Genomic DNA, 23,614 nt, shown 5'->3' with positions numbered 1-23,614 from the left:
ATTGTTGTGTATCGGCATGCACACTGCTTTCCTATTAACCTCAAAGGAAAACGAAAGGGATCAACGCGAGCTCCAGCGGAAAACAAGCGGATTCTAAGAAATATTGGAGCTCTGCAACGTCTGCAGACCTTTTGGGAGGACGGGCGGCGCGAATGGGACGCCATGCCAGCGAAGCGGATGACGGCCACGACAGCAACAGCTTCTTCCATCAGTGGAGCCAGTGGGTCCACCACGAATAGCAATGGTCCGTCGGGGGGCGGGACACGTCCCCTGGAGACGCTCAACGGCATGACCAGGCTGGCCCCCGCCCGCGACTTGACCCTCGGTGGGCGTGGCGCTGGGGCGGCCAGCAAAAAGGTCTTTGCCCCCAATTTGAACGCTGTGCGGAACAAGAATTCGTTAGTATTGGGATTTCCTAGTAATATCGTCATTTTCATCATCAATTCCTAAACACAGCAATGTCAAGACCTCCAAGGACACCACCCAGCCCAGGAGCGGACGCAGGGGTGGACGTGGCAACGGCACAGGAGCAACACGTGGTCGTGGTGGAAATTCCGCTGGCGGGGCCAATTCCACGCTCATCCAGACCCAAGGTCTCTTCTCCGAAGGAGCTGGCGATGTCCATGTGCGAAGGTCCACGGGCAATGGAACGGCGTATGCCAGGGGCGGTGAGGAGGTGGCCGTGGCCAGGAAACGGGTGGATCGTAAGGACGACAAGAGCCAGGCCGAACGGATTAAGGAACTCCTGGGAGAATCGGAAGCCAGCGATGCCGAGCTCAGCGAGGAAGAGCCTACCAAGACTGAGATGGCCCTCAGGCCCATTCTACTAAAGGAGGGTAGGTGTTAGTTAAGAGAGAGTTATTGTTATTGGAGTTATTGACCCTAGTCCGCCTTTTGAGAACCTGTATATTAATCCAGCATTTACTTTACTAACGCGAAAGCCACTTACAAGCATTAATATTTGTTTGTTTCTTTGCTCTAGGACTTTGGGTTACCCAGAAGACACCGATCGTAAAGCAGGAGGACCCCAGTTCATCCTCAACACAGAAGGGTAAGCTCCTGGACTTGCCAATTTATTTAGTCTAATATAATTTCCACTTTCAGACACTTTGGCAGTAGCACAGCATCTGCAGCAGTTGCATGTGGCCGCCCAGGCTGCCAGCTTAGAGGAACCTCCGCTGCAGTACGGTCGCTATCCACGCACCATAGGAAACTTTCTGGACTCCAGCCAATCGCAGATCTTTCTTATGCAGCTCCCAGATGTGTTGCCCTGTGTTGGCGATGATTCCGAGGAGCCAGAATCTAAGGCTGATCCTCTAGCTACAGGTGGATCGGAACCCTCAAGTCCTACAGCCAAACCCTCCATCGGGACCAAGGGAAGTGTGCTGCGGCAGCTAGAAGAGGGACAGATTGGCAAGATTCTAAGGTTCAAATCGGGTCGCGTCAAGCTGCAGCTGGGAGACACCCGCTTTGACTTGGATATGGGTCTCGATCCTGGATTCCTGCAGGAGCTGATGTCTGTAACGGCGAACCGCGAGCAGCGGAGCGGAAACATGATCAATTTGGGGCCCATCCAAGCGAAGCTCAAGGCCACACCAGATTGGGTGCATCTTTTCGAGCAGCAGGAGGCGGCAGCCAAACGGACGAATACGGTATCGGGCACGTAGCACACCCTGCACCCACTCCCGCTTTTTAGATATTTAATATTGTAAATAGGCTGCGCCTAAGTCTAAGTTATTCCTACTCTAAATGCCGTACATAAAATTTAAATATAGAAATTTTGTAATACGATTACCTTAGAAACCCTATTCTTTTCGGAGGGAAAAATGACTACAATGTGTTCGAACCATTAACTCGACATCAACATATGCACTAAAGTCTTCAATTAAGCCTCTAACTCTAAATAGTTACCCGTAATGGTCGGTATTATTTTATATATTAAAATGCATATATTTATTATTCAAAAGTGGAAGAATATGGTCCTATAATCCTGGCTTTTAATGGCATGGTAAGAAGACCATTGCATACGTTCCTTATTTACATCTATTTTATACTGTTCTGAATAAAAGTCGCGTATTTGTGAATTGGTAAACTTGGTTCCAATCCCTTAGAAACCACATTTAGCAAAGAAAGCACTTTTAATATAACAACAAACTAAGACAACGGATTAATTACTCGCCACCTGCTGGTTGGGCTCTGGACTGGCATCTGGGAGCTGAGAGGTGCTTCGTCCCTGGTAAAGATTCCCGGCCAGGTCGATGGCGAAGTTGTGGTCCACGGGATTGGCCAGAGCGGTCTCAATGGCTGCGTCCAAGTTCTCCCTGGTGATGTACGTCTTGGAGCGCTCGATTTCGAGCAGAACACGCTGGTTGGCCTGCTCTCTGCGCTCCTCCTCACGCACCTGGCGTGCCTCCAGTCGCTCCTGAACATAGGCCACCTTTTCCTCTCGCTCCTTGGCCAAGCGCTGGTCCCGCTCCTTGGCAATGGCTGCGTTCCAGGCGGCGTTGGCATCAAGGCATTTCTGGAACTCGGCCTCCTCCTGCTCGGGAGTGAGCACGATGTGGTCTGCGGTGGATGTTTCCTCATGCCGAACGTTTTCTTCTCTCAAAAACTGGCGCACTGAGCGGAGTTGGGTTCTGGAAATAAGTAATTTAGGATTAAAGTTAGCAGCTAAAAAGTAAAATTACTTAAATCAATATGTCACGGTTGAAACGAGTACTTCTTTTTAGGAATAGGTCCCGAGAAATATAATAATATGTAAGGGGAATGGTTTATTGGTTGGTTTTATTGGTGGCAGATGGATTTCTGGATTGCAGGAACCCTTCAGCCTTGGTGGAAAAATAGAGCTTGGGATGGGGATCTGAGGATGGCCAACCTACTTGTACTGGTTGTGGAGCCTCATCAGCTCCGTGCGCTCCTCCTCCGTCTGCTTTTTGCGCTCGGGCACGCGGAACATCTTGCTCTTGGCCACCGGCAGCCACCGCGGCTTTCGGCGCCAGCGGACGAATTCCAGGGCGAAGCTATTGCCGCCCGTCTTTCCGGCCGGAAGGGCGGACTGCGCCAGCAGTTGGCATCCAGCACGCAGCATTTCTTAGGCAGTTTAATTAAGAATTATTAATTTTTACTTTGCTGCCGCTGGAACTGTTGTGCAACTCTGTTGACAAGAACTAGTTCGATTGTTGGTTCCATCAGTGATGGCCGATCAGGGTGATCCAACTAGAAAATGATAGCCAAAAATATTTATGAAAAATAATGGGTTGAATTAAAGTCCACTTTTATGAGTAAATCAATACAAAATCGGGTGTTTGGCATGCATAAATTGTTTTATTGGGTATCCATTAAGCTGTAATACGTGTATTTAAAATAACTCACTAGGCTACCTATGAATTTAAAACTTTAAACATGAGAACTTTTCGATCTGTAAGTATTTCAGTATGTGTGGTCTAAAACAGCCAAATTTGGCTTGAAAACAGCTGGTTGCCCAACGCGTTAGTGCGTTTCTCACGGCTGCGCTCCGCCAAGCTCGGGCTCAAAAGCTTCTCGGCCAGGTGAACTTGGCGGAAGGTACGAAAAGTAACTGCCCACTCAGTCGACGATATATCGCCGCGCTGGACGCACTGAAGTAGCTACGAGGTACGAGCTCCGCTTCGTCGACCTTTCTACGTGGGTTAGCTTAAAACAAAAGTCGCCTGCGCAGCCGGCGCGCCTGGAAAGTGTGTGTGTGTGAAAATGTTGTGAAATGTCCGAGTTCTGAATCAGTTCAAAGGCAGTGTGGAAAGTGCATTAGTTGCTTAGAAATCCCAAGGCTAAAAAGTGTTAAAAGTTAACTCCCAGAAATGCACACACGCATACCAATGCAACCGAAAAGTTGAGCGACGATCATTCATTACTGCTTCTTCTTCTCTTTGCGACGTGTTTCGCTTACCTGTCAAAACGCGCGTGTATTAGTGGGCTCCATCGCTCCCTCTCACTCGCTCTCCCTCGATTTGCACATGCAAAAAGGCAGCGGCAGCAGCAACAACAACAAGAACCACAAGAACTTCGCCTGAGAGCTTTCAAGTCGAAGTTCTTGGCGTCGCCGTTGGCGGCGGCAGCGCATTCGGCGGAGGCAGCGCAGCGGCAGAGAACCACTCGTACAGGTTTCAGGTTTGTTGGCATTTTTTAGATATTGTCGTTTTTGATTTTTGTTTACCTCTGATTGCAAAAAAATCCGAAAAGATCGTTTCGGATTTGAATAATCTGGGAGGACGATCAATGTTCTATCGCTGCCCAACTATTTGTAATATAAAACCGAAATATAAACTACAATTTGGTGGAAAATAGTATCATTCCAATAAGAAACATTATAAAATTTTAATATTTTTGGAACTATACTTTTTTAATATTTAGAAAATAAAATATATTCTATACAAATGTAATATCAGAACCATTTTATTGGCGATGAGGCATTATAGCTTATGCTACTTATCCAACGACTGTATCTGTTTACTTTCACATTCCTCAGAATTGTTTGTTCAGATATTAATCTTGTTACTATGGGATAAGATTTCCTATCTAAGAACGTGATGCAGATGAGATCGGTTCACAAAGAATGCAAGATAATTGAACGATAAAAGTTAAAAAGTGTGTGATAGTTAAAAAAATTGGGGATCTCAAAACCATAAAATAAAAATATTTATTTAAAGAATTTATTTAAACCACTTATGTTGATAAAAATTCCTATTTTATTACCACCCCAGCTAAATGAACTCATCCAAAGTAATATCCAAGTCTCTTTTGGACTACTTCAAACCTGCAATTTTCTCTTGGAACAACATACAATTTTCCCACCAACATAACCCCCTTTGGCTTATCAACGAAGCTCATTAAAAATTCCGAAAAAGATTTACGACTTCAGGCCACTGCACCAACCGAGGCAAAAGTCAAAAGTCTTGCCTTGGGTGCCTGTGCAAGTGCGAAATCTGCTGGCAAATTTATTTACCTAGCTCCAACTCAACTCTTTGAAAACCTAAACACAAAAAATGTAAAAAATAATTATGCCAGCAGCAGCAACAACATCGAACAACATCAGCAAGTGAAACAGTTTAAACGACTTTCAGTCACGGCAGCTCAGCAGGTGTTGGCTTTCAGGGGGGAAACCTGGGGGAGGGCCCTGACTTCAACTTAAATATGCAAACTTTTTCGCAGTGCGCTGAGAATATTCGCAAACTGTGATAAGAGTTTCCCCAACTGTAAAAACTAATTAGCAAATGTTGGGGGCAATTAAACGAAATTACAGCGCTCCTTCCCGGCCATGTTGCAGGTTGGAAAACGAAATAATTGTCACAGAATGTCGCAGTGAAGTTTTGCACTTAATTAACATTGTTTAGCATATTGAGCAGGCACACAGAAGCAAAACGTGAGCTGTTAAATTGTAAAACAGTCTTACATTTAATTTAATTTCAGATTTTTATGTTCTGGTATCAACGTCTATTATAATTATATTACATAGCTTTTAATGATATTAAATTGTCTTACACACGATTATGTTTCAATTTTTGTAATAGGAGCCCCATTTTCCTAAGCAAACTTCCCTAAGTTAATGAAAGTTAAACCAAATAAAAGCCAAAGTTACCACTCATGTGCTTACATCATTAAGCTAAAAACCAACCCCGAGAACCGGTAATCAAGTAATAGGGCAACGTCAAATCAAAATCACATTCTAAGGTCTGAAACAACAAAGAAAATGAGTCCAAAGCACTTGAGAAAATCCCTTGATTTGAAGTATCTTTTCCTGGTTACTGCCGTGCTTTTTTTAACCATCTCAGCCTTCCATCAAAGCGCCCAGCCAAGCGAAAGATTGACAAACTATATTTACGACTCCCTGCTGATGATCTCAGCAAATGATGACAATCTGACACGCAAGGGAATTCGTTACATTTCGTTCTCGTAGATAAAAGCCTTTCGCAAACTCGACTACAATGGCAGGAACCTGCCACATCTAGATAGCCTTCTGGAGAACTGACCTCAAATTTAATTACCAACTTAACCTTTTTGGCCAACGCAACACGGATGAGGGTGCAGCCCATGTGACCTAATCCTGACCGAGTTGACCTATTAGGCGCAGGAAAAGTCACGTTGGGGAAGGGAAATGAGGCCATCTGGGGTGGGATGAGCCTACGCAAAATGAGCCCCAGCCCGAGTAACCGAAAGTGTTGGCCTGCTCATTGAGCGTTTTATTCTTAGCCAAGGAACAGTTGCATGCCTGCCGATGAAGCGTTTTACGGGCTCGTAAAACTGGGACAATAAACATTTCTGAGACACGGCAGGCTTCGCCTTTGGGTCTATTTTGGGGCACCATTTTATGGATTGCGCTCTTCCTATGAGGAATAAATTAATAAGCAAATGAATTTGCAATGCTGAGCGAATATTAAGTGGCTAGTTAAGGTTGCTACTTTAAAAGTATGCACTTAGTATACAATTAAATATGAAAATAAATTTAAATTGGCTTGTGAAGCAGTTCAATTTTTATTAGGGACAACTTTAACATAATTTATATTAAGCTAACTATCTTTTTTCAATTAAATTTCTATGCTTTTCTATTGTTTTTAATAATTTGTAATACTTTCCTTATGTTTGTTAAAATGTTTGTTGTTAAATAAATCGTTTTACTGCTCTTACTTCGAAGAAATTTCTTAGATTAATGTCAAACGATTTCCATAAACTCATATTCCGTATGGATAAAGATAGGCATCTATAATAGAATACGAGTAGAGAGAAAGGCATGTTTGTGTATATATTGGCCTATTATAAACCCCATTCCAGTTGAGAACTCGCCATTTGTTGGCATTGGTAAAAAGTAAAAGGCTAAGGGGTATTCAACAACCGGTGCACTAAGTGCTCCTTCTTTTTAGTTATTAGAAAAGTATGTTCTATGTTCTGTTTATTACAAGATTTGACTTCAGTTGACCCTGGCACGCGCTTTTTATTGAAGACCTTTTACGCTTTTCCCTGCTTTCATCATTTTTCTCTCAAGTTACTTATCAAGTTTCGGGGAGTGGTTAAAATATGCAAATGCTGCCTTGATGTGTGAAACAGGTTATAGTTGAAGTCGTAGAAAAGTATCTAGTTGATCACCGATTTTAATATGGCTTAGGTATGACATAAATCGTTGTCTTTATATAAGAAAATGTATTGATTAAGGCTAACTAACAAAAATTATTCATTTATGTGTGTTACGCTGTAAAATTTTTATTTCAGAACCTTTGTTCATTTCTAATCCAAATGAAAACTCGGTCAAAACTCCACGGGTTGAACTTTTTTCCTCTCAATTTCTTCTTTTAACCGAATTTCAAAATTAATTTCGTTTTCAATGCTTAAAAATCTTGAGGAAATCCAAAAAAAAACCGGTTTTAACGGCTACGCACACACACATATAGAAAAAGGTATTTCATCTACCAAATACTCAAAATCCAAAATTAAAAGTAGGTGACGTGAAGCACCGTTAGACCCCAAAAACTGGTCGTTGTTATTGTTCTTCTTCTTATTGTTATTGTCGCTGCACAGAAAGAAATTTAATGTTTTAACTAAAACCTGCATAAAAAGTAATTTTATGGCATAACATATAAACTGCATTAAAAATTACAACAAACAAAAACGAAAATGCATGCGAATAGAATAGAATTATTTTCTTTGGAAATACCTAAGTATATCTTAACTAATTTAAGGTTTGCTTAAAGCTAAAAAATAAAGCAACATGTATTGGAACCCATATTCTTTAATATTGAAATATAAAAGTCTATCAAAATACGTTAAACGTTTTTTATGTGTGAATCCTTCATAAAAAGGTGATGCTTATCTTTCTCTTAGGTGCATGCGTGTAAAAGTGTGTTGTTTGGGGACCCCGCCTATCGGATTTTCAATTTTACATAATGTGGGCAGGTCGACGGCATTGCGTCGAGTGGTCTGAAGGGGTGGGGAGGGGCGTGGAGAGGAGGCCTGGCATGGAAGTGGGGAGCTTTGGTTGAGTGGCCAAATAGCATTGGAAAAGCAGCAACAGCGCAGACGCAGCAGCAGCCGCAGCAACAACTGGCGACGTCACACTTGCGTGGTCAGCGTTTTGTGCATTCCCGAGAGCGAGACAGCTAATTTGTTGCAGCGAGCGCGATGCACACATGCAACAAGCCTTGGTTCAGAACAGTGGATCCATTTCAGGCGTATTTTAAAAATAATATTTTTTTTATTATAATTTATTTTACATTTATTTAAAAAAATGTTTGGCATTCTAGGTAAATTTTATCCATATTCTCCCCATCATGAAAAATGTAACAAAATAGCGTTTAAAGCAAAATGACTGAAACGTAAATTTTTTAGTATTTGATTTTCTTGCTAAGATTATTTTTAAGACGGTGAAGAAGTGCCCATATTTCCCATTTAAGGAAGAAGTATCTCAAAAAATATTTAATGAAATTGCCCAATATAATAATCAATTCCGAATTGTTAATTTGACCAGCGAATTAGGGCCTTTCAACAATAAAATCCGCCTAGCTTCCCATTTTGTGTAACTTTTACTATTAAACAAATAGTAACCGAAGCACTAATAAATACTTATAACTATTTTTCATAGTCGCTAACCATTTGCACAGTTTGATATAGTTTTTGTATTGGTCGATGGTATCTATAAAAATTTTTTAATTGTAGACATCTATGGCATTAAAGATAATTTAAATATTTTATTTAAAAATAAAATCAGGGAGCATATTTTTTTAAATAGTGTAAATATTTTTTCAGTCACCTGATCCACTGTAAAATTGCATTGGCGCGGCAGCCGGCTTCATGGTCAATCCAAACTCCAGCTTGTCTTATGCAAATTGACTTATGGCATTCTTCCTACAAGTGTTCTACGGGTCTCCCTTCTAGATTTCTTGCTCTCACATTTGCACACTTTGACTGCGTAATTAAGTGCCCTTTTAATTGAGTCTGGAACGGTTAGCCTCATCTTCCACAGGGTCCATTGCCGATCCCTCGGAGTTAGCCCAAAGCGGTTTTGTATCTTGTTGTTTCCTTTCCTATTTCGCTGCATTTTAATTGAAATTTATGCTGCTATTTAGTGCACTGCTCTCTTCCCTTTTTCGGAGGGAGGATGCGGTTCAGCGATTCTTTTGTGGAAGTTTTGCGTTAACTTTGATTACATGAATCCGTTTTCTGTTCTACATTATGTTTTTGAGTACACGAGAGGGGCAGTTCCCCTGCATTGATTCGAAATTGAAACTGCTTTTGCCATTGTCGAACAGGAAATTAGATGAAAAGGCGGGCTGCCCCAGACGGAAGCTCTGGTCCAATTAAACGGGGCGAGGCCTTCAACGAAAGTGCAGCACTCAGCTTGGTCCGAACTATTGTTAAGCCAAGTTAATGGACTGCCAAAACTATTGGGATTCGTTTGGGAACATTGGGAAAAGTTTTATATAAAATTTATAACTATATTATACACATTTGATCTTCACGTGGATAATCTAAAAGAACTCAAGCTAATGACAATGAAAAGACCCTAAATTAATTAAGATTCGTCGTTAAAAAATTTCCGTTTTCCGTTTTAAATGGTATTACACTTCCAAGTGGAACCCAAATAGAGTTCCCATGTTATTAGGGTAATCATGGCTTAATTTAAATGTTTCCTTTATAATGTTGTAGCATGCAGTCTTGACAACAATAAGTAATTTTACACGAATTACCATGCTTTGTATTTCTTAAAAATTTAATTAAAGTTAAGGGCTTGCAATTTGAACAACTTTAATAAAACTTTGTATCTGATTTGATTTTATTTATGGAAAATGTCCATAAATCTTTGCCTGCATCTACAAGCCAATCAATTTTTATCTAATTGATGCTACTCCGATTACCAAATATTCTTTCTGAAATTGAACAAAATTGTCCGAATTCTTTTTTGGGTGGTTTCCAATTGCTCAATCAACAAAAGTATTTGAAGAGGTCAAGTATAAATGCTCCAACTTGCATAACACAAAACTCACACAAAGGGGCCGCAAAAAGAGACAACAATTTGCTCGCCTAGTTTCCAGCTTTTGTTTGGGGGTCAATTATAATACATGTGAGCTGCAAGTCTCAAATTAAAGTGTCTTTTTCTGCCCAAACCAAAGAAGCGAAGCTCGAGGAAATTAGAAAGCCATCAACGACGCCTGTCAACTTTCGGTTGGGTTTTTAAGTACTTTTGATTGCGTTTCACCCATCGTCACGCCGCTGACTAACGTGATTCACGCAATTTTGGGGCAGGGGCGTCGAGGTGGACGATTGCTAGGGGGTTCCAGTAACCATTGTCATTGCTGCGCAACTGGCATACAAATGTCGTTGAATTTTCTTGCTCGACTCTCCGGGTCTCTGGGGTAATTGTCATGCAATTTTAACTCGGCGATTCAAGGCACGACTGCCAACCCCCTTTCCCCCTTTTGATAAGAGTTTGAGCAATTGTTGTTGTGCTTGATGCAATGGTTGTTAGTGAAGTTTATCATTTAATTAAGGGAAGTGATTAGGGAAGACTCTTTGTAGACGGAAAACATAATCCTAGGAGCACTACCTATGAATATAATAAGCGAAAATGTCAATCTCACAAGTAATTAGTTTAATTCCAGGTAAAAATACCTATCAATGGGAACTTTTCTAGCTTATAGGTAGGGTTAAAGTCAGTTTTATAGCCAAGTAAATACCCACAGCACGTATTGATCAACCCACAAGCCAGTAAAATACAAAAATATCTCTGATTCATTGATTTGAAAAGCAGCAAACAACTCCATACTAATCTCTTATTTGTTTTATGTTACCTTTTAGATAGGGAGAAGAACACGCCCATAACGAATCCTTGAGTCATGGATTGTAGCAGAAGAAAAATAAAAGTTGGCCTAAGTGAAATGGATTTATAAAACTAGTTAGAAGTAAGTATTTAACTTGAAGAGAGAATTTCGTTCTTAAATAAGCACGCCATGCATCATAAAAAGTATAAACTCCTAGTTATGATTTAAAGCTTTTCTTACGGGTATTAAACTTTTTAAGGCACTTTTAAAGTTTTCTCAGAAGTCCAAATATTTGCCGAATCAGCTTGAATTCCACACCAATAAAAGTCAAATAAAAGAATGTTCCCCACTCTTTCTCCCAACAAAATTCGCGGTCAAGGTTGTTAACCTAAACAGCGCCCGCTTCTGTCTTCTTTTTTACGGAATTTAATTCTCATTCTTTTTAATTTTTACGCATTTTTATGAGCACGAGGAGAACGAAATGTAACTGCTCTTGCGACATCATTAAATTATGAAATTATGTATACGCCGTGAGGGTTACAAGCTCGAATTGTACGTAAATTAAATTTAAATACTCAAAACAAAACGATATGAAAAGATACTAGATGATATTGGTTTTATAAATGTATTATTATTGTCTTTCTCTTGTTTTAAGATGTTATGATAAATATTAAACAAATAAGTGGTTTGCAACCTATTACATAGGATTATTTTGTGTTCTCCCCTTCCTAGTCTCAATTTTTACTCAGAAAATTACATAATTTATATAAATTAATTATTGATTCAATACACCCTTGATCTTTGCCAGTACTGAACAAAACAATCATAAATAAATGAATGAATGGACGGGGAGCGTAGGGGAAAGACAGCAGCAACCGGTTCAATATCTGACAACTGGAATGAGGCACAAATTAAATTACATTAAAAGGGCAGCGGCCAAAAGACGATCCACAATATTTGCATGACTCAACCGAAAGATACGTTCCGAACATGATAATCGAGCTAGAAATTCTCAAGTTGCGTTTGAAGTATTTGCGGCCGCCTCATTAGAGGCTTTTCTTTTCGCTAACCTTTGGCCGCCCCTTTATTACAGACAATGAAAACTTGTTTTCAACAATATCTGCGACTGATTAACATTATGTTAATTCGAATTTGACGGAGGTATAAATTAATCCGCACATGAGAGAAACTTGTCTGGAAGCCAATTGTTGAGTGGGAGGCTTGGGGAAATTTATGAATTTTTGTGTTTTTTTATAATGTATGTACCTATTGTTGTAGCTTGCATTGCTAAAATTCACTTAATTAACTTTTTTAATTATCTACGGATTAAGATTATATAATAAATGTATTATATTTCTAATTCTATACCAATATTAAGTACTATATTATTATACTGTACTGTATTCCCATAAAGATTTTAGGAAGCTATGTTTTCCGCTCTGTGCCACTTGCTTCTCCGGAAGTACTTTCAATCTTTGACGTGATTTTAATTGTTAATTAGCCTGCAAAAAGGTTATAGCCAAACATTTGCCTATTTAATTAGCCAACTGAAAAGTCCGAGTCATGGCAACAGCGTTTTAATTTTCCCATTGCCACGGCTGACAAAATCACATCGCCTTTCGAGATGAGCAGCGCACGTGATTTATCGACTGCATCGGTGAGCAACTCCCCTACAAAATGAAAACCCAGAGCCAAGTCCAGACACACTCGAGTGCCAGTTGGCCATTCATCCATCTGAACGGCTTGTGGAGCCTCTGGTGCCAGGCAGTTTTGTTCTGTTCTGTTTATTTATTTATTGGCGTGAAGGCGCAAGTGTCGAAAAAATCTGATAAAAGTGGAAGAGGGTCTACAAGGGTCTGGAGTATCTTGAAGCGGATAAACAAAGATAGGATGCGTTTTGCCGCTTAAACTTCCGGATAGTTTAAATTACAAGCAAAATATAATTATGGCATTGCATTGGGCAAGCTCTGAAAACTCCAATTTATTTTGTAAATAAATAATTAAACCATAAACTATCTGAAAATGATTTAATAGGAATTCTAAAGCTAATAATCGCGTGCTTCTACTTGGGGATTGCTCTATTCTTTTGCGAATTTGCGAGGAATGGCAACAAACTTGGTCCAGTGACTTTCACGGATTAAGTTATTTTTACAAAAATAAAGGAAATCATTTTATTTAAAAAATATTTTTTATTTAAAGACCACATATTATTTGTAAACCACATTTTTCCTATATTTTTAAAGTTTTAAAGGCGTTGCTCTAACCCAAATCTGGTTTAATAAATGTGATTTAATTCTTGGGAGCCTCCTTCGATTCTTTCCGAATACATAGAAATCCCCGGGCTTTCGCCTTTTCTGGGCTATAAATCGACTTTCAGCCAGATAACGGACCATCTTTGGGAGTTGGCTAGTTAGTTGGTTAGTTGGCACCGCCTTGGGGCGTGGAGAGCGGCACGCAGAATTATTAACTGACAGCGGCAGCCATTAACAATGCGAACACACATGCACACGAGTCGTTCTTGCAACATCAGCAACATGCACAGCAGCAACATGAGTACCACCACCAGCAGCAAAATTACACTGGGAAAAAATACATTCTACTACTATCATTGAAGTATTATCAGAAACTGTTAGATACATTTTCGTAATCGTATGTTTCTACATATTCGGCGATATCTTTTACAGTTGAAATTATAATAGCATTTAAGAGAACTGCATTTAAAAAAAATGTTAGAATCAGTACAACATCAGTGTAATAATCTAAAGTCTTCAGAACTTGAAATGTATTTCTTTATTTATTAATATTATTTTAATAACTTAAAATGAGTAGCAGGTATTCCATGTTTTTTTCCGTGTCATTTCAAATACTTGAGCATTGATATCACCTAGTTTTTGATCTTATTTTCGGGAATGGTTTCTTCTATCTCTTTTTCTTATCAACATGATTTTCTTTGAGTGCAGCAGCATCGTTGCCTCGTTGCACTTTCCATTTGCCAAGTCAGTGAGCCGCAACCCGCTCCATTCTGCTCTCATCTTGGACCGGCGAACGTCCCCGATGCATTGGCTACTTTAGCTAATGACTTTATTGAATCGACCGAGGCGTATCCCCAGCCCGATCTCCAGTCCCCTGGACCTCAATCCTAAATCTGCTCGCTTCTGTTGACTCTTCGTGTGACTTTTGCCGTATCAAGCGAGAAATTAGCACAAGCAAATTAAGTGAATAGACGACAATGGGCCATCATCATTATACAGAACGTGTTAGCATCGCCCTGGGTGGCAATTCAAGCAGTTCAAACTGGGTTACTATGGGAGTAAAGACACTGAAGTTGCAATAAATTATACTCACATTCGTTTTTTAAATATTATATATGTTATTTTTTTACTTACCTTTAAGGTAGCTCTATAAATAAACGCTACCAGCTTATCACTTATTGCTTATATTTATTTGTCTTAGAAATATATAACTAATTTTTTATCTATTCTGGTATAAAGTGTTTTTAGTTTTGCGAAAAATAAACGAATTTACATATACTTACAATTTAAATATTTTTTATTTGTTTATGCTTAAGATTTGTCATTTTTATTTTAATGTTTAAATATATATTTTTAAAGATTTAATGATCAAAATAACACTAGTTATCCTCAGACTGGAAGTAGAAAGGCCCATCAAAAGAACACTCGAGTTCCTGTTTTAAAGATTTTTATTATTCTTAACGCTTTTTATTATAATGTATTATTTGGAAATTTGGAATCTTTTAAACATACATACGTGCATATGCATAAGAGTCATGAATTGCTTGTTTTACACCCCCTAAGTCAGACTAATTTGACCTGTAACTAAGTTGAGTTAATGCGCAAAACGCTGGAACATGGCTGTTTATACTACCAACATTCAAGTTTACCCAGACCCATGTAAGACATAATTCTTAAGCCCTGACTAAACATGCCCCAGGCCATTTCCCATCGTCCCCATCAACACTCCCCTTTTTGCTGTTTGCCTCGCAATTATGCTTAATTGTTTGACACGGCCAAAGAAGATGGTTAACCGTTTCGTGTAAAATGCAGCACATGTTATGTAAATAACGGCCTTACCTGTGCAACAATATGGCAGCCAAGTCATGGGTGGGGGCTGTGAAATATGAGGGGGTGCGATGGTGGAAAAGATGGAACTGCGGCACAAAGTGGGGCACCAACAGCTGGCCACAGAACAAACTGTTTTCAGAGCTGGACGAAAAACGCTTTCCCCTTTTCCTCCCCACTGCCTAATGACAATGTCTGACACACATATGGAAAAAGGGTGGGGAAACGGGAGGACTCCGTAGAAGGTCTACACCTAAATATGTTATAAAGTATACTAAATATATATCTTAGTAATTTGTTTAAAAAAAAAGGTTTTTAATTTATTTAGTTCTATATTCAGAAGGGAGTTATAGGTTCTGTTGCTAACAAATCATGTTACATTTATGTTTATAGCTCAGATTTCACTGACTTAAACGAAAGCCATTGAAACTAGATCACGCCCACTCCAATTCCCTTTTAAGTGAGTTCTGTGTACCGTATTCTGATCAAATATCTAGTTTTTTTCAGTGTAAAGGGTGGCCAACAAGTTTTTGAGGGCGTTGGCAGCTTGATTGTTGTTTGCACAACTTGTCGCACTTGCAGCATGTTGCACGCTTGTCATAACGATAGATAAATACTAACTGAAAAGTATAGAAAAAGAAGAAAACGCTGACAGTTTACTGAACTACTTAAGGCTGAGTGCGAGCGAACGAGATCGCTGCCACACAGATAGCGCTAGGGCCTTTGTTTGGTGGTAACTTTCACCCAAAATAAAAAAGTGAAGTGTTTAAAGAAGCGGCAACAAAGTAAAAGTTTTTCACAACCCAACGAAACGTGAAAATCTTCCCCCAGAGCGAGTGAGAAAAAGGGATCTGGACAGGGGCAGAAGGTGGTAGACGGGAGCTTCCGTCGGCAAGCCAAGGTGAAATGTGGTAACCACAAATCAAACAAGAACGGCAATTATAAACCCTGCTGGAGAGATGACAACAAAAGATGAACACAGCTTGAACTTAAACGTATTCTACGTGTTCTGAAGACAAGTTTGACCCATTTCCACGACCATCCAACCTATGTGAACAGAAATTAGCATGCTAGATCTCTGTGCTCCGGAGCCTGGGAATCCGAATTTTCTCTAGAAAGTGGTGGCTCAGAAGTATCTCGGGAATCTTTTTAACCAGCGGAAGTAGTTTCTTTGATTTCTGCCTCGTTTCCTTTCCTGACTGGTTTTAGTTTTCCATGGTATTTGTGTAATAGATCATGGAAACCAAAGATTTAATCGAATGTAGTGATTTCAATATACTTTTTGTTAAAAATATAAAATCCGTTTAATATTATATATAAATTAGTGCGCAAATTAAGTACTATATTAAGTAATGCCCCTGCATTGCAAAATTGTTTCGTATTGAGTGGAGACTTTCAATACATCGACCCCATGGAAATTAATCCGAACAAACCCATGTTTAATTTAACGTAAGGAACCCACATTTCGTTAGCTGTCTGCTCCGTCACTCAATTAAGACAAGTTCTAACCTCTCTTGACTTTGGCTCGCGAAGTGTATATTTAGAACCCCAAAAAGGGGAGCCGCTAGGAAAATTGCATTTCCACTGTGCCAAATTTACAAAGTTTTCCAAGGCAACGGCAAAGGCAGAAACGGCGCAAACTTTTCCCCAGCTGTTGTGGCCTGTTTTGCACTTTGCCATGGCAACAAGTGCGGCCAAACATAAACAAAGCAAAGAAAACACGGTTCGGAAAATTCTTTCCTCGCGTTGCCAACTAGCGACGATTTAGAACTTCGCTTTTGGCCTGCAGGCTTTGAGATATCCGTTTTTAATTACGTTTTTTAATTATTGTTTAAAAACAAATAATTTGACACAATCCTGAACTTCTTAAAATCATATATTATTAGACATTTTTAACAAAAAAAAAAAATTAAATATATAATACCCCCTGTGAGTTAGATAAAAAACCTTAATATAGGTAAATGTATATTCTTTTAATAGTTTAAGTTAGTTTCCGCTTAAATAAAGAAATGTAGATTATGCATTTTAAAACTGTTCACCCTTTTTACGTGATACCCTCTAACTCCACGGTATGAAAATCAAACAATAATACAACCACGATTCGGCTGAAAATCAATAGCAAAAAGGTGGAAAATACAGGTGGGGAAATGTGAGCCGAGGGGTGGAAAGGTGAGCGGCACCATTAGAGAGTCCGCGACACGTTTTTCCATTTGATTTGCGGGCGGGCGAGTCGATCCCAGTCGAGCCGGCCGACAAATTGAAGTAAATTTCCTGTCTGGGTTCCTGCTCCGTCCGGCTGGCTCGTTCCCACTGGTGACCCAATTTCCGCGGAAAAGCGACTTTTCATTAGTCTAAGTTCCCTTTTATTTGGGTTGCGCTAGGTTGGCCCTTCGTCTGGAAAAATTTGCACACTCTGCTGATTAAGTGAGCGAGGCTAATGGGTCTGGAGCGGATGGCTGGGGTCTGGACAATCCTCGAAAGGTGATTGGCCTTTCTTTTCCACTGTGATCTGCGTTAAATTGCTTTATTTGGCCGGCTTTCGTTTCCCAAGTTAATTGATTTGGTTTGCTGGCTGCGGACGATTTGCAAATGCTAATGGAAGTACGAGTTGAACTTTACTTGGGAGTTGTGTCGGAGATAAACCGAATCGAGGTGACTAAGTCGCTATTAATGGTCTATAAGCACGACAGTTGGCGAAGTGCGCTGAAGCCGTTCTAAATAAAACTACTTTAAAGAATGCAAAAATGTAGCCTTCTCTATTTTTGGGTACATGTAATATGAACTGGAAAAAATAAAAAAATTAAAAAAAAGCCTCTTTAAAGTGCAGTGAAACCAGATTGGTAGTGGTTTTTTAGTTTAAAATTATTCTTTGCCTGGCTTGCCGGTAGATATATTTAAGCTAAAAAATATTGTTCTAAAATAGAGTCCATCTTTTACATTTTTCTAAGATAAGGTTGGCAAAAGTGGATAAAAAGATTTCTCCTCTCATTGGTGGTTTGATTCATGGTTATGGCTTTATGTTAAAATACCGAAAGACCCGGGGAAACCCACACGAAGTGGCTGCCACATCATGTGGCACGCCAGTGTGGTTGACTTGGCTCGGACGACCCGCTGACAATTACACTTGGTGGCTTTTCGCTTGGCCACTCGTGTTGGCCACTCAATAAGCGGAAACCCAGTATCAACAGTAGAACATACCTAACACGAACCGTTCTAAAATAGATAGAGCTTTGTTTTACAAGGAATAAGATGTGAAAGCAATCCCTAGTCTGCGTAATTATAGAAGTTATATTTATTAAATGTTTACAAATATTTTTAAAATGACTGTTTTGTAACCCAACTGGCTTAAAATGTATTCTGTATATTTCAATGAATATATAAGATGGAAAGTTGCTTAGTTCTTAAGCGGATTTCTTTTACAAACGCCTTCCTTAAATTTAATAAGAATTACTAATTAAAATGTAAAAAGTATGGCATTTCTACGAAATGTTTAAGACTTACGAATTTAAATTTAAATAGTAAGGTATTTGAATGTTATTCAATATATTTCCAGTTACTTGAAGTATGGTTTTAAAGAGCATACACTGTACATTTTTTCTTGACACCAACGCACGGCGTGTAAATCATATAAACATATGCACATCACCTCTGAATCACGCTCCCAGGCGGGCAATCAAAATGGCCCAGAGCTCTATAAGTCAGTGCCCGATTCCAAACAGCGCCTTGGGCCTTCTCTCCACCTTCTCGACCACCTACACACGATCTCCGGTGTGATGGCCAGGAAAGAGGAAAAAATAAAAGAAGCCACGCGACGAGACTTCAATTTTTTTGGTGGTCGGAAGGGAAATGGAGAGGAGTAACCCAAACGAAATTTATGCAAGTTGAAAATCGTGACACTATTGAGAAAAGTTCATTCCATTGACTTTGACTTGGCCTGGCTGTGGCTTTTGATTAGGCTCTTAGCTTGGCTTTGGCTTGAGCTTCGACTCAGGGGTTAGCTGCCATTTGTTAGCCACACAACAAAGTTGCAGAATGAATTGGGAGAGAGAAAGAAAAGATCACAAAGAGCTCAGAAGAAAGATGGAATTGTTAGGAAGTAAAACCAGCGATACCTAATAATATCGTTATACGAAAATGATATACAAGGTAAAGTTAAAGGTATTTATTAAATATTTAAGAATTATCCAAAGACACAAATATTTAAAATATCATATCTCTCTAAAACCATTCTCCTCAAAATCCCAAATACCCAATTAAATCTTTATAAAAAAGTTCTATATTAAGTTTCCTCGTTTATACGTACACAAATTTATCAAATAATAATTACAAACTATGAACTAAGTATTAAAAATCAAGATATAAATGATTCCCTAGAGCAGCGTGTCTCCAAAGATGCATTCCAGGCCTTTTCGAAATCTGCGTTCCACTCCGGCGAGCAAAGTCGAGCCTTCCTCTTGGCCAACTTTCGAGCCAAGAAGCAGAACCATGGGCGGCATTCGTTGGGGTAATCTAAGCCGGGCGGCACAAATTCGCCTTCTTGATATTCAGATTCGCCAGTCTATTTACCGCTAAGAGCAACAAACAGCGTCTGGCAAACATCGTCAGAATCGGAGCCTCCACTCCAGTTCAGTTGCCAAGATGAGGCAACCGCGTCTCGGATTCATTTGGATTTCTCGGGCAGAGTGTGTCTCCAGTTTCTGGTTTCTGGCATTTCAATGCTCGCTGCGATCTCTCGCTGTCATAGAGGACTCTCAACTTACCTGCATGTGATACTATTTATGCTATTACGAGGGAGTGGGTTTGACTGGCTTATTGAGAAGGTTGTTAAGTTTATTAGCATGAAGGTAGGAGACACTCACCGTGGGGTTTTGCAGTTGATAAGTGGAAAAGATTCCACAAGACAATTTGATTATTAGGCCTTGAAGATTGTCAAAATATCTAGACTGATACGAATTACATAAATTAACAACTAGAATAGTAGGCAACTCATTAGCACACAGTCTTTGCACTGCTATTCTCTCATGAAACCACCTATACTTAACGTTCACTTTTCCAAAATACGTATACGTTGATGTCGTTACGCCAATTACTTCCTAAACGCTACTTTTGCACGCGGTCTTTAATAGCTCATCAATTAGCCGAGAGCTGTCAAAAATAACTGGCATTTCTCGGGCTGAACTTGTCTTTGGGGGTAGCTATAGATATTGATACTCTGGAAATATGTATTCTAAAATACCATTTAATTACATGTAAGAGAAAATCGGTTTATGGCTGAAATCCGCTTACAGAAAAACGCAAGCTGAGGCAAACTGAATTGAGAGCTTTTGTGCATCTTTTGGATACAGATACGTGCATGCGACCTACACACAGATAGATATTTCTCTGCGTAAGCATTATTTTTCTTGGTCTTTTTATGCAATCTCAAGGTCAGCGGCAAGTAGCTCTTTATGTATGAATGGGATCTAATTGTTCGTGATGAGAACACACGGCTCGATGCGAGGATGACAAAGTGCTCGGATGGGTGGGTTACGGGTGTACGAGTACGTCATGTGGGTGGCCCCTCCTTAGGCACATTTGCTAATGCATGTAAGCAGATTTTCGGGGAACAGCTCAGCCTCTTTATCGTCGAGCTCGCATTTCAAATGCGCCTGACAATGACATTTTTTATCTCCTGGATTGGTAAATGTGGCTCAAAGTCAACGGGCACTTGACGTACTGTAATTTGGCAGAACGATGTCTTCGTTATTTAAGCAAGTGTTTGCAATGGAATGCTAATGTCTGCTCGTTTCTTTTCAGCTCGTTGGATCTCAATTGGACTGTTATCGTAATGCTGTACAGTAAAACATGGCAAAGTCGACACTTTATGCTGCTGGGGTGACCTGTCTGGGCTTTGTTTGCTTCGCCTTGGCATCCGTGGCCATTGGCATACCCATCTGGGGTTACTACGATAGTCCCTCGGGTGAGTGCCCACTGTGCCATATTTTAATTCGATCAATCTAATTCGTATTTCCAATTCGCAGGCGGCTATGACTACGATCGAGGTTATTTCGGACCGTTTAAGGTCTGCAAGCAATTGACGTACAACCGCGAGAAATGCGGCAACGATGTATCAAAGTTTAGGTTAAGCAGTAAGTATAGAAAAATATTGAAGAAAAATTCACAGGTCATATTTTTGTTTATATTGATATTAGTATACATTTTTTTAAATTTTTAGAATTTTTTTACATTGCAGGTAATAACAAATATACAGGAAATAATTAAAGATTTTTTAATTTTAGTTAATGATGTAAAGTAAAATAATAAATGAAAAATCTAATTATGGCTTAAAAGTTTTTTTTACATTTTATTTAATTTAATTTAAAGTGTAAAATTATTTGATACACTTTTATAAAATTATCTATAATATATAATTATAATTAATGGTCTATCTTCCTCCATTACAGATGCAGTTTTCGTCAGTGGACTTTTGGCCATTGGCAGCTCAGCCGTGCTGGGCATCTTCTGCATTCTGTCGGTCATTCAACACGCGATGATCTCATCCAGGGAGAAGGTGGTAATGCCCTACACAACTCTAGTGATAGTGAAGTTAATGTTGGCGTTGCTGGGAGGTGAGTTCAAATGGCTAAGAACGATAAGAAAGCGTAATTAAATTAATATATTTCCAGGTGTACTGGCCATCATAGCGACGGTTTTGTTTGCTCTGCAAATCGATGAGCAGGAGCGCTTTGGCTTCAAGATATCGCGGGGCGTTTCCTTCTATATACAGGTGATTAATGGTTAATTACTCATTTCGTTGCGTGAGCAATAATCAGGCAATCTAAAAATTTTCTGTTGTTTGGTTCATGATAGAAATTTTATTATTCAAATCGCTTAATTTTTATTAGTCAAAAATAAGAGCCATTTTTTATTATAAAATTTATTAATGAATCAAGAAAGTATATTTTTAATAAAGAAATAATTTTTTAAAGTTATATGGAAACAATAGAGAGTAAAAATCGTTCGATTGCCTTTGAATTATGCTGTGTACTTTTTTATTAAGTCGTTTTTTTTTTATTTCTCAGATCGTGGCGATCGTTTTAACCATCGCCCTGTTTGTGGCCGCCCTCTACGATGTGATCTACTCACGCAGTCCCGGCGGAGATCCCACGATGGCGCTGGATGCCTCTTCTCCTGGCAGTGCCACCACGTTCAACAATCCGGGCTTCAAGGAGCCGCGCAGTCGCAACGGCGTCTCGGTGACGGACGCCTCCGGAAAGCCGTACAGTGGCATCCGGAATGGAGCGGGAACGGCGGGCAGTGTGGCCTCCATGAGCACCACGGTGACCAGCGTCTCCAATGGGTCCACCCTCGACTCGGTGACCCGATCGCCACTGCGGTCGAGCCTGAAAAAACCAAGACCTCGGCCGGATCCAACGCTGGGCATTCAGAATCCCGGCTATTCCGGGTCCGGCAGTTCGCCTCCGATGCGCCGAAATGGAAGTGTCAAGAAAGTCCGAATTCAGACGCACAGCACCGAGGTGTAAGATGGTTTCAATCACTTAGACTAAAGTTCTTCAACAAACAAGCAAACGAAAAAAGAAAACAAAAATATACAAAGACTGTGTACAGTAGCAAAAAAGACACAAAGAAGAGTGGAGATGAGAAACTTTTGTAGGTGTCTCTCGTTTATTAATTAATAACTCCCAACCGCAAATTGAAAATTCATTTTCATTTGTCTTCCAAGAAGGATGCATATTATTCGTTTGGCCTAGGCCACAATTTCTGTAAGCAACGGTTTCCGTCCACGGGCAAGGCAAGAGTATTTAATTCGAATGGAATTCCCCAGAAGTATTTGATTTTCTATATACCTCCCCAAGTGCCCTTCAGACCACGCCCAGTCTCCCGCACTTCGAAAGGAATTGTGCACGATAACACTGGAGTACCAACCAACATATAATTAATTTGCAATATTCTTATTTAACAGAAACAAAGTAAACTTAAGCATTATAAAGCAGCATTTGTAAAATACATAAAAATCAAAGCGACACAAATTGTTATTTATAATTAAGCTTAAGTCAAGGCGAAACGAGCGAGTTTCAAATAGAATCGATATCTGTATGTTATTGTTAGAGGTACTTTATATTAAAAGCGTTATTTAACGGAAATTAATAATTGTTGCGCTAAGATTTCACTATTAAAGACACTTAGATTAATGGCTAAGCTTGTTTGTTTAGTTTTTGTAATTTAATTGAAAAATGTGTTTCATGTTTTTCGCTGTAAGCTAAGGAAATACTAAATAAAAGCAAAAAATAAATATCTTTGTAAAGTTGGTTTCTTGGGGAGCTTAACAGGCTAGATACCAAAATTTGTTAGTACCTAGACGGTTTATTTTACGATTTATAATTTTTTTATCAAAGAGTTTGTTACCAGTCTTTCGTTTTTCTCAAAACAGCTCAAGTAAACCGGAAAGTATAAATTATAGAAAAAAAGATATTGTATTTTTAAATTTATTATATTTTTTTTTTAAATTACATATACAAACAAATATAACATATTGTTTATTTATTTTATTAATTAGTTTTAAAAACATTTACATTCGTTTTAAAAAAATTAAAATTTTTTACATAAGCTTGCATACACTTTACGCAACTGCTTGCTTTTATACGTAACATTTTACATGACATTTGACATCTAAGCATTCAAGCAGTTTACATTTTATTTAATGTTAGGTAAGCTGTTAAGCTTAACAGAGGCTCAATTTTAATAAAAAATCTT

General features: G+C 39.3%; 3 protein-coding genes across 4 annotated transcripts; 2 read left to right on the top strand and 1 right to left on the bottom strand.

Annotated features, from left to right (window-relative positions):
* Positions 1-18: 18 nt before the first annotated feature.
* On the top strand, positions 19-1,791 carry LOC108028733 (DNA-directed RNA polymerase III subunit RPC4). The gene is made up of 4 exons (XM_017100699.3): positions 19-398; positions 457-836; positions 983-1,051; positions 1,105-1,791. The coding sequence occupies exons 1-4, from the start codon at positions 163-165 to the stop codon at positions 1,665-1,667; spliced, it is 1,248 nt and encodes a 415-aa protein (XP_016956188.1). The 5' UTR covers positions 19-162; the 3' UTR covers positions 1,668-1,791.
* A 285-nt stretch (positions 1,792-2,076) lies between these two features.
* On the bottom strand, positions 2,077-3,179 carry LOC108028734 (probable 28S ribosomal protein S26, mitochondrial). Its single transcript, XM_017100700.3, has 2 exons — positions 2,880-3,179; positions 2,077-2,636 (listed from the first exon to the last, which is right to left on the bottom strand). The coding sequence occupies exons 1-2, from the start codon at positions 3,086-3,088 to the stop codon at positions 2,168-2,170; spliced, it is 678 nt and encodes a 225-aa protein (XP_016956189.1). The 5' UTR covers positions 3,089-3,179; the 3' UTR covers positions 2,077-2,167.
* Positions 3,180-3,576: 397 nt separating this feature from the next.
* On the top strand, positions 3,577-23,153 carry LOC108028749 (uncharacterized). Of its 2 annotated transcripts, XM_017100718.3 has the most exons (7): positions 3,577-4,146; positions 10,819-10,922; positions 20,657-20,819; positions 20,881-20,988; positions 21,304-21,468; positions 21,526-21,626; positions 21,922-23,153. In XM_017100718.3, the coding sequence occupies exons 3-7, from the start codon at positions 20,705-20,707 to the stop codon at positions 22,381-22,383; spliced, it is 951 nt and encodes a 316-aa protein (XP_016956207.1). In that variant the 5' UTR covers positions 3,577-4,146; positions 10,819-10,922; positions 20,657-20,704; the 3' UTR covers positions 22,384-23,153. The 2 variants fall into 2 exon arrangements, with proteins under 2 accessions (XP_016956207.1, XP_016956208.1); XM_017100719.3 differs by lacking the exon at positions 10,819-10,922.
* Positions 23,154-23,614: the final 461 nt, after the last annotated feature.

The sequence above is a fragment of the Drosophila biarmipes genome, chromosome 3L, assembly GCF_025231255.1.
Source record: "Drosophila biarmipes strain raj3 chromosome 3L, RU_DBia_V1.1, whole genome shotgun sequence".
NCBI classification, from domain to species: Eukaryota; Metazoa; Arthropoda; class Insecta; order Diptera; family Drosophilidae; genus Drosophila; species Drosophila biarmipes.
Note: the sequence above shows the minus strand (reverse complement) of the source record. Positions and strands in the feature narration are given on the sequence as shown.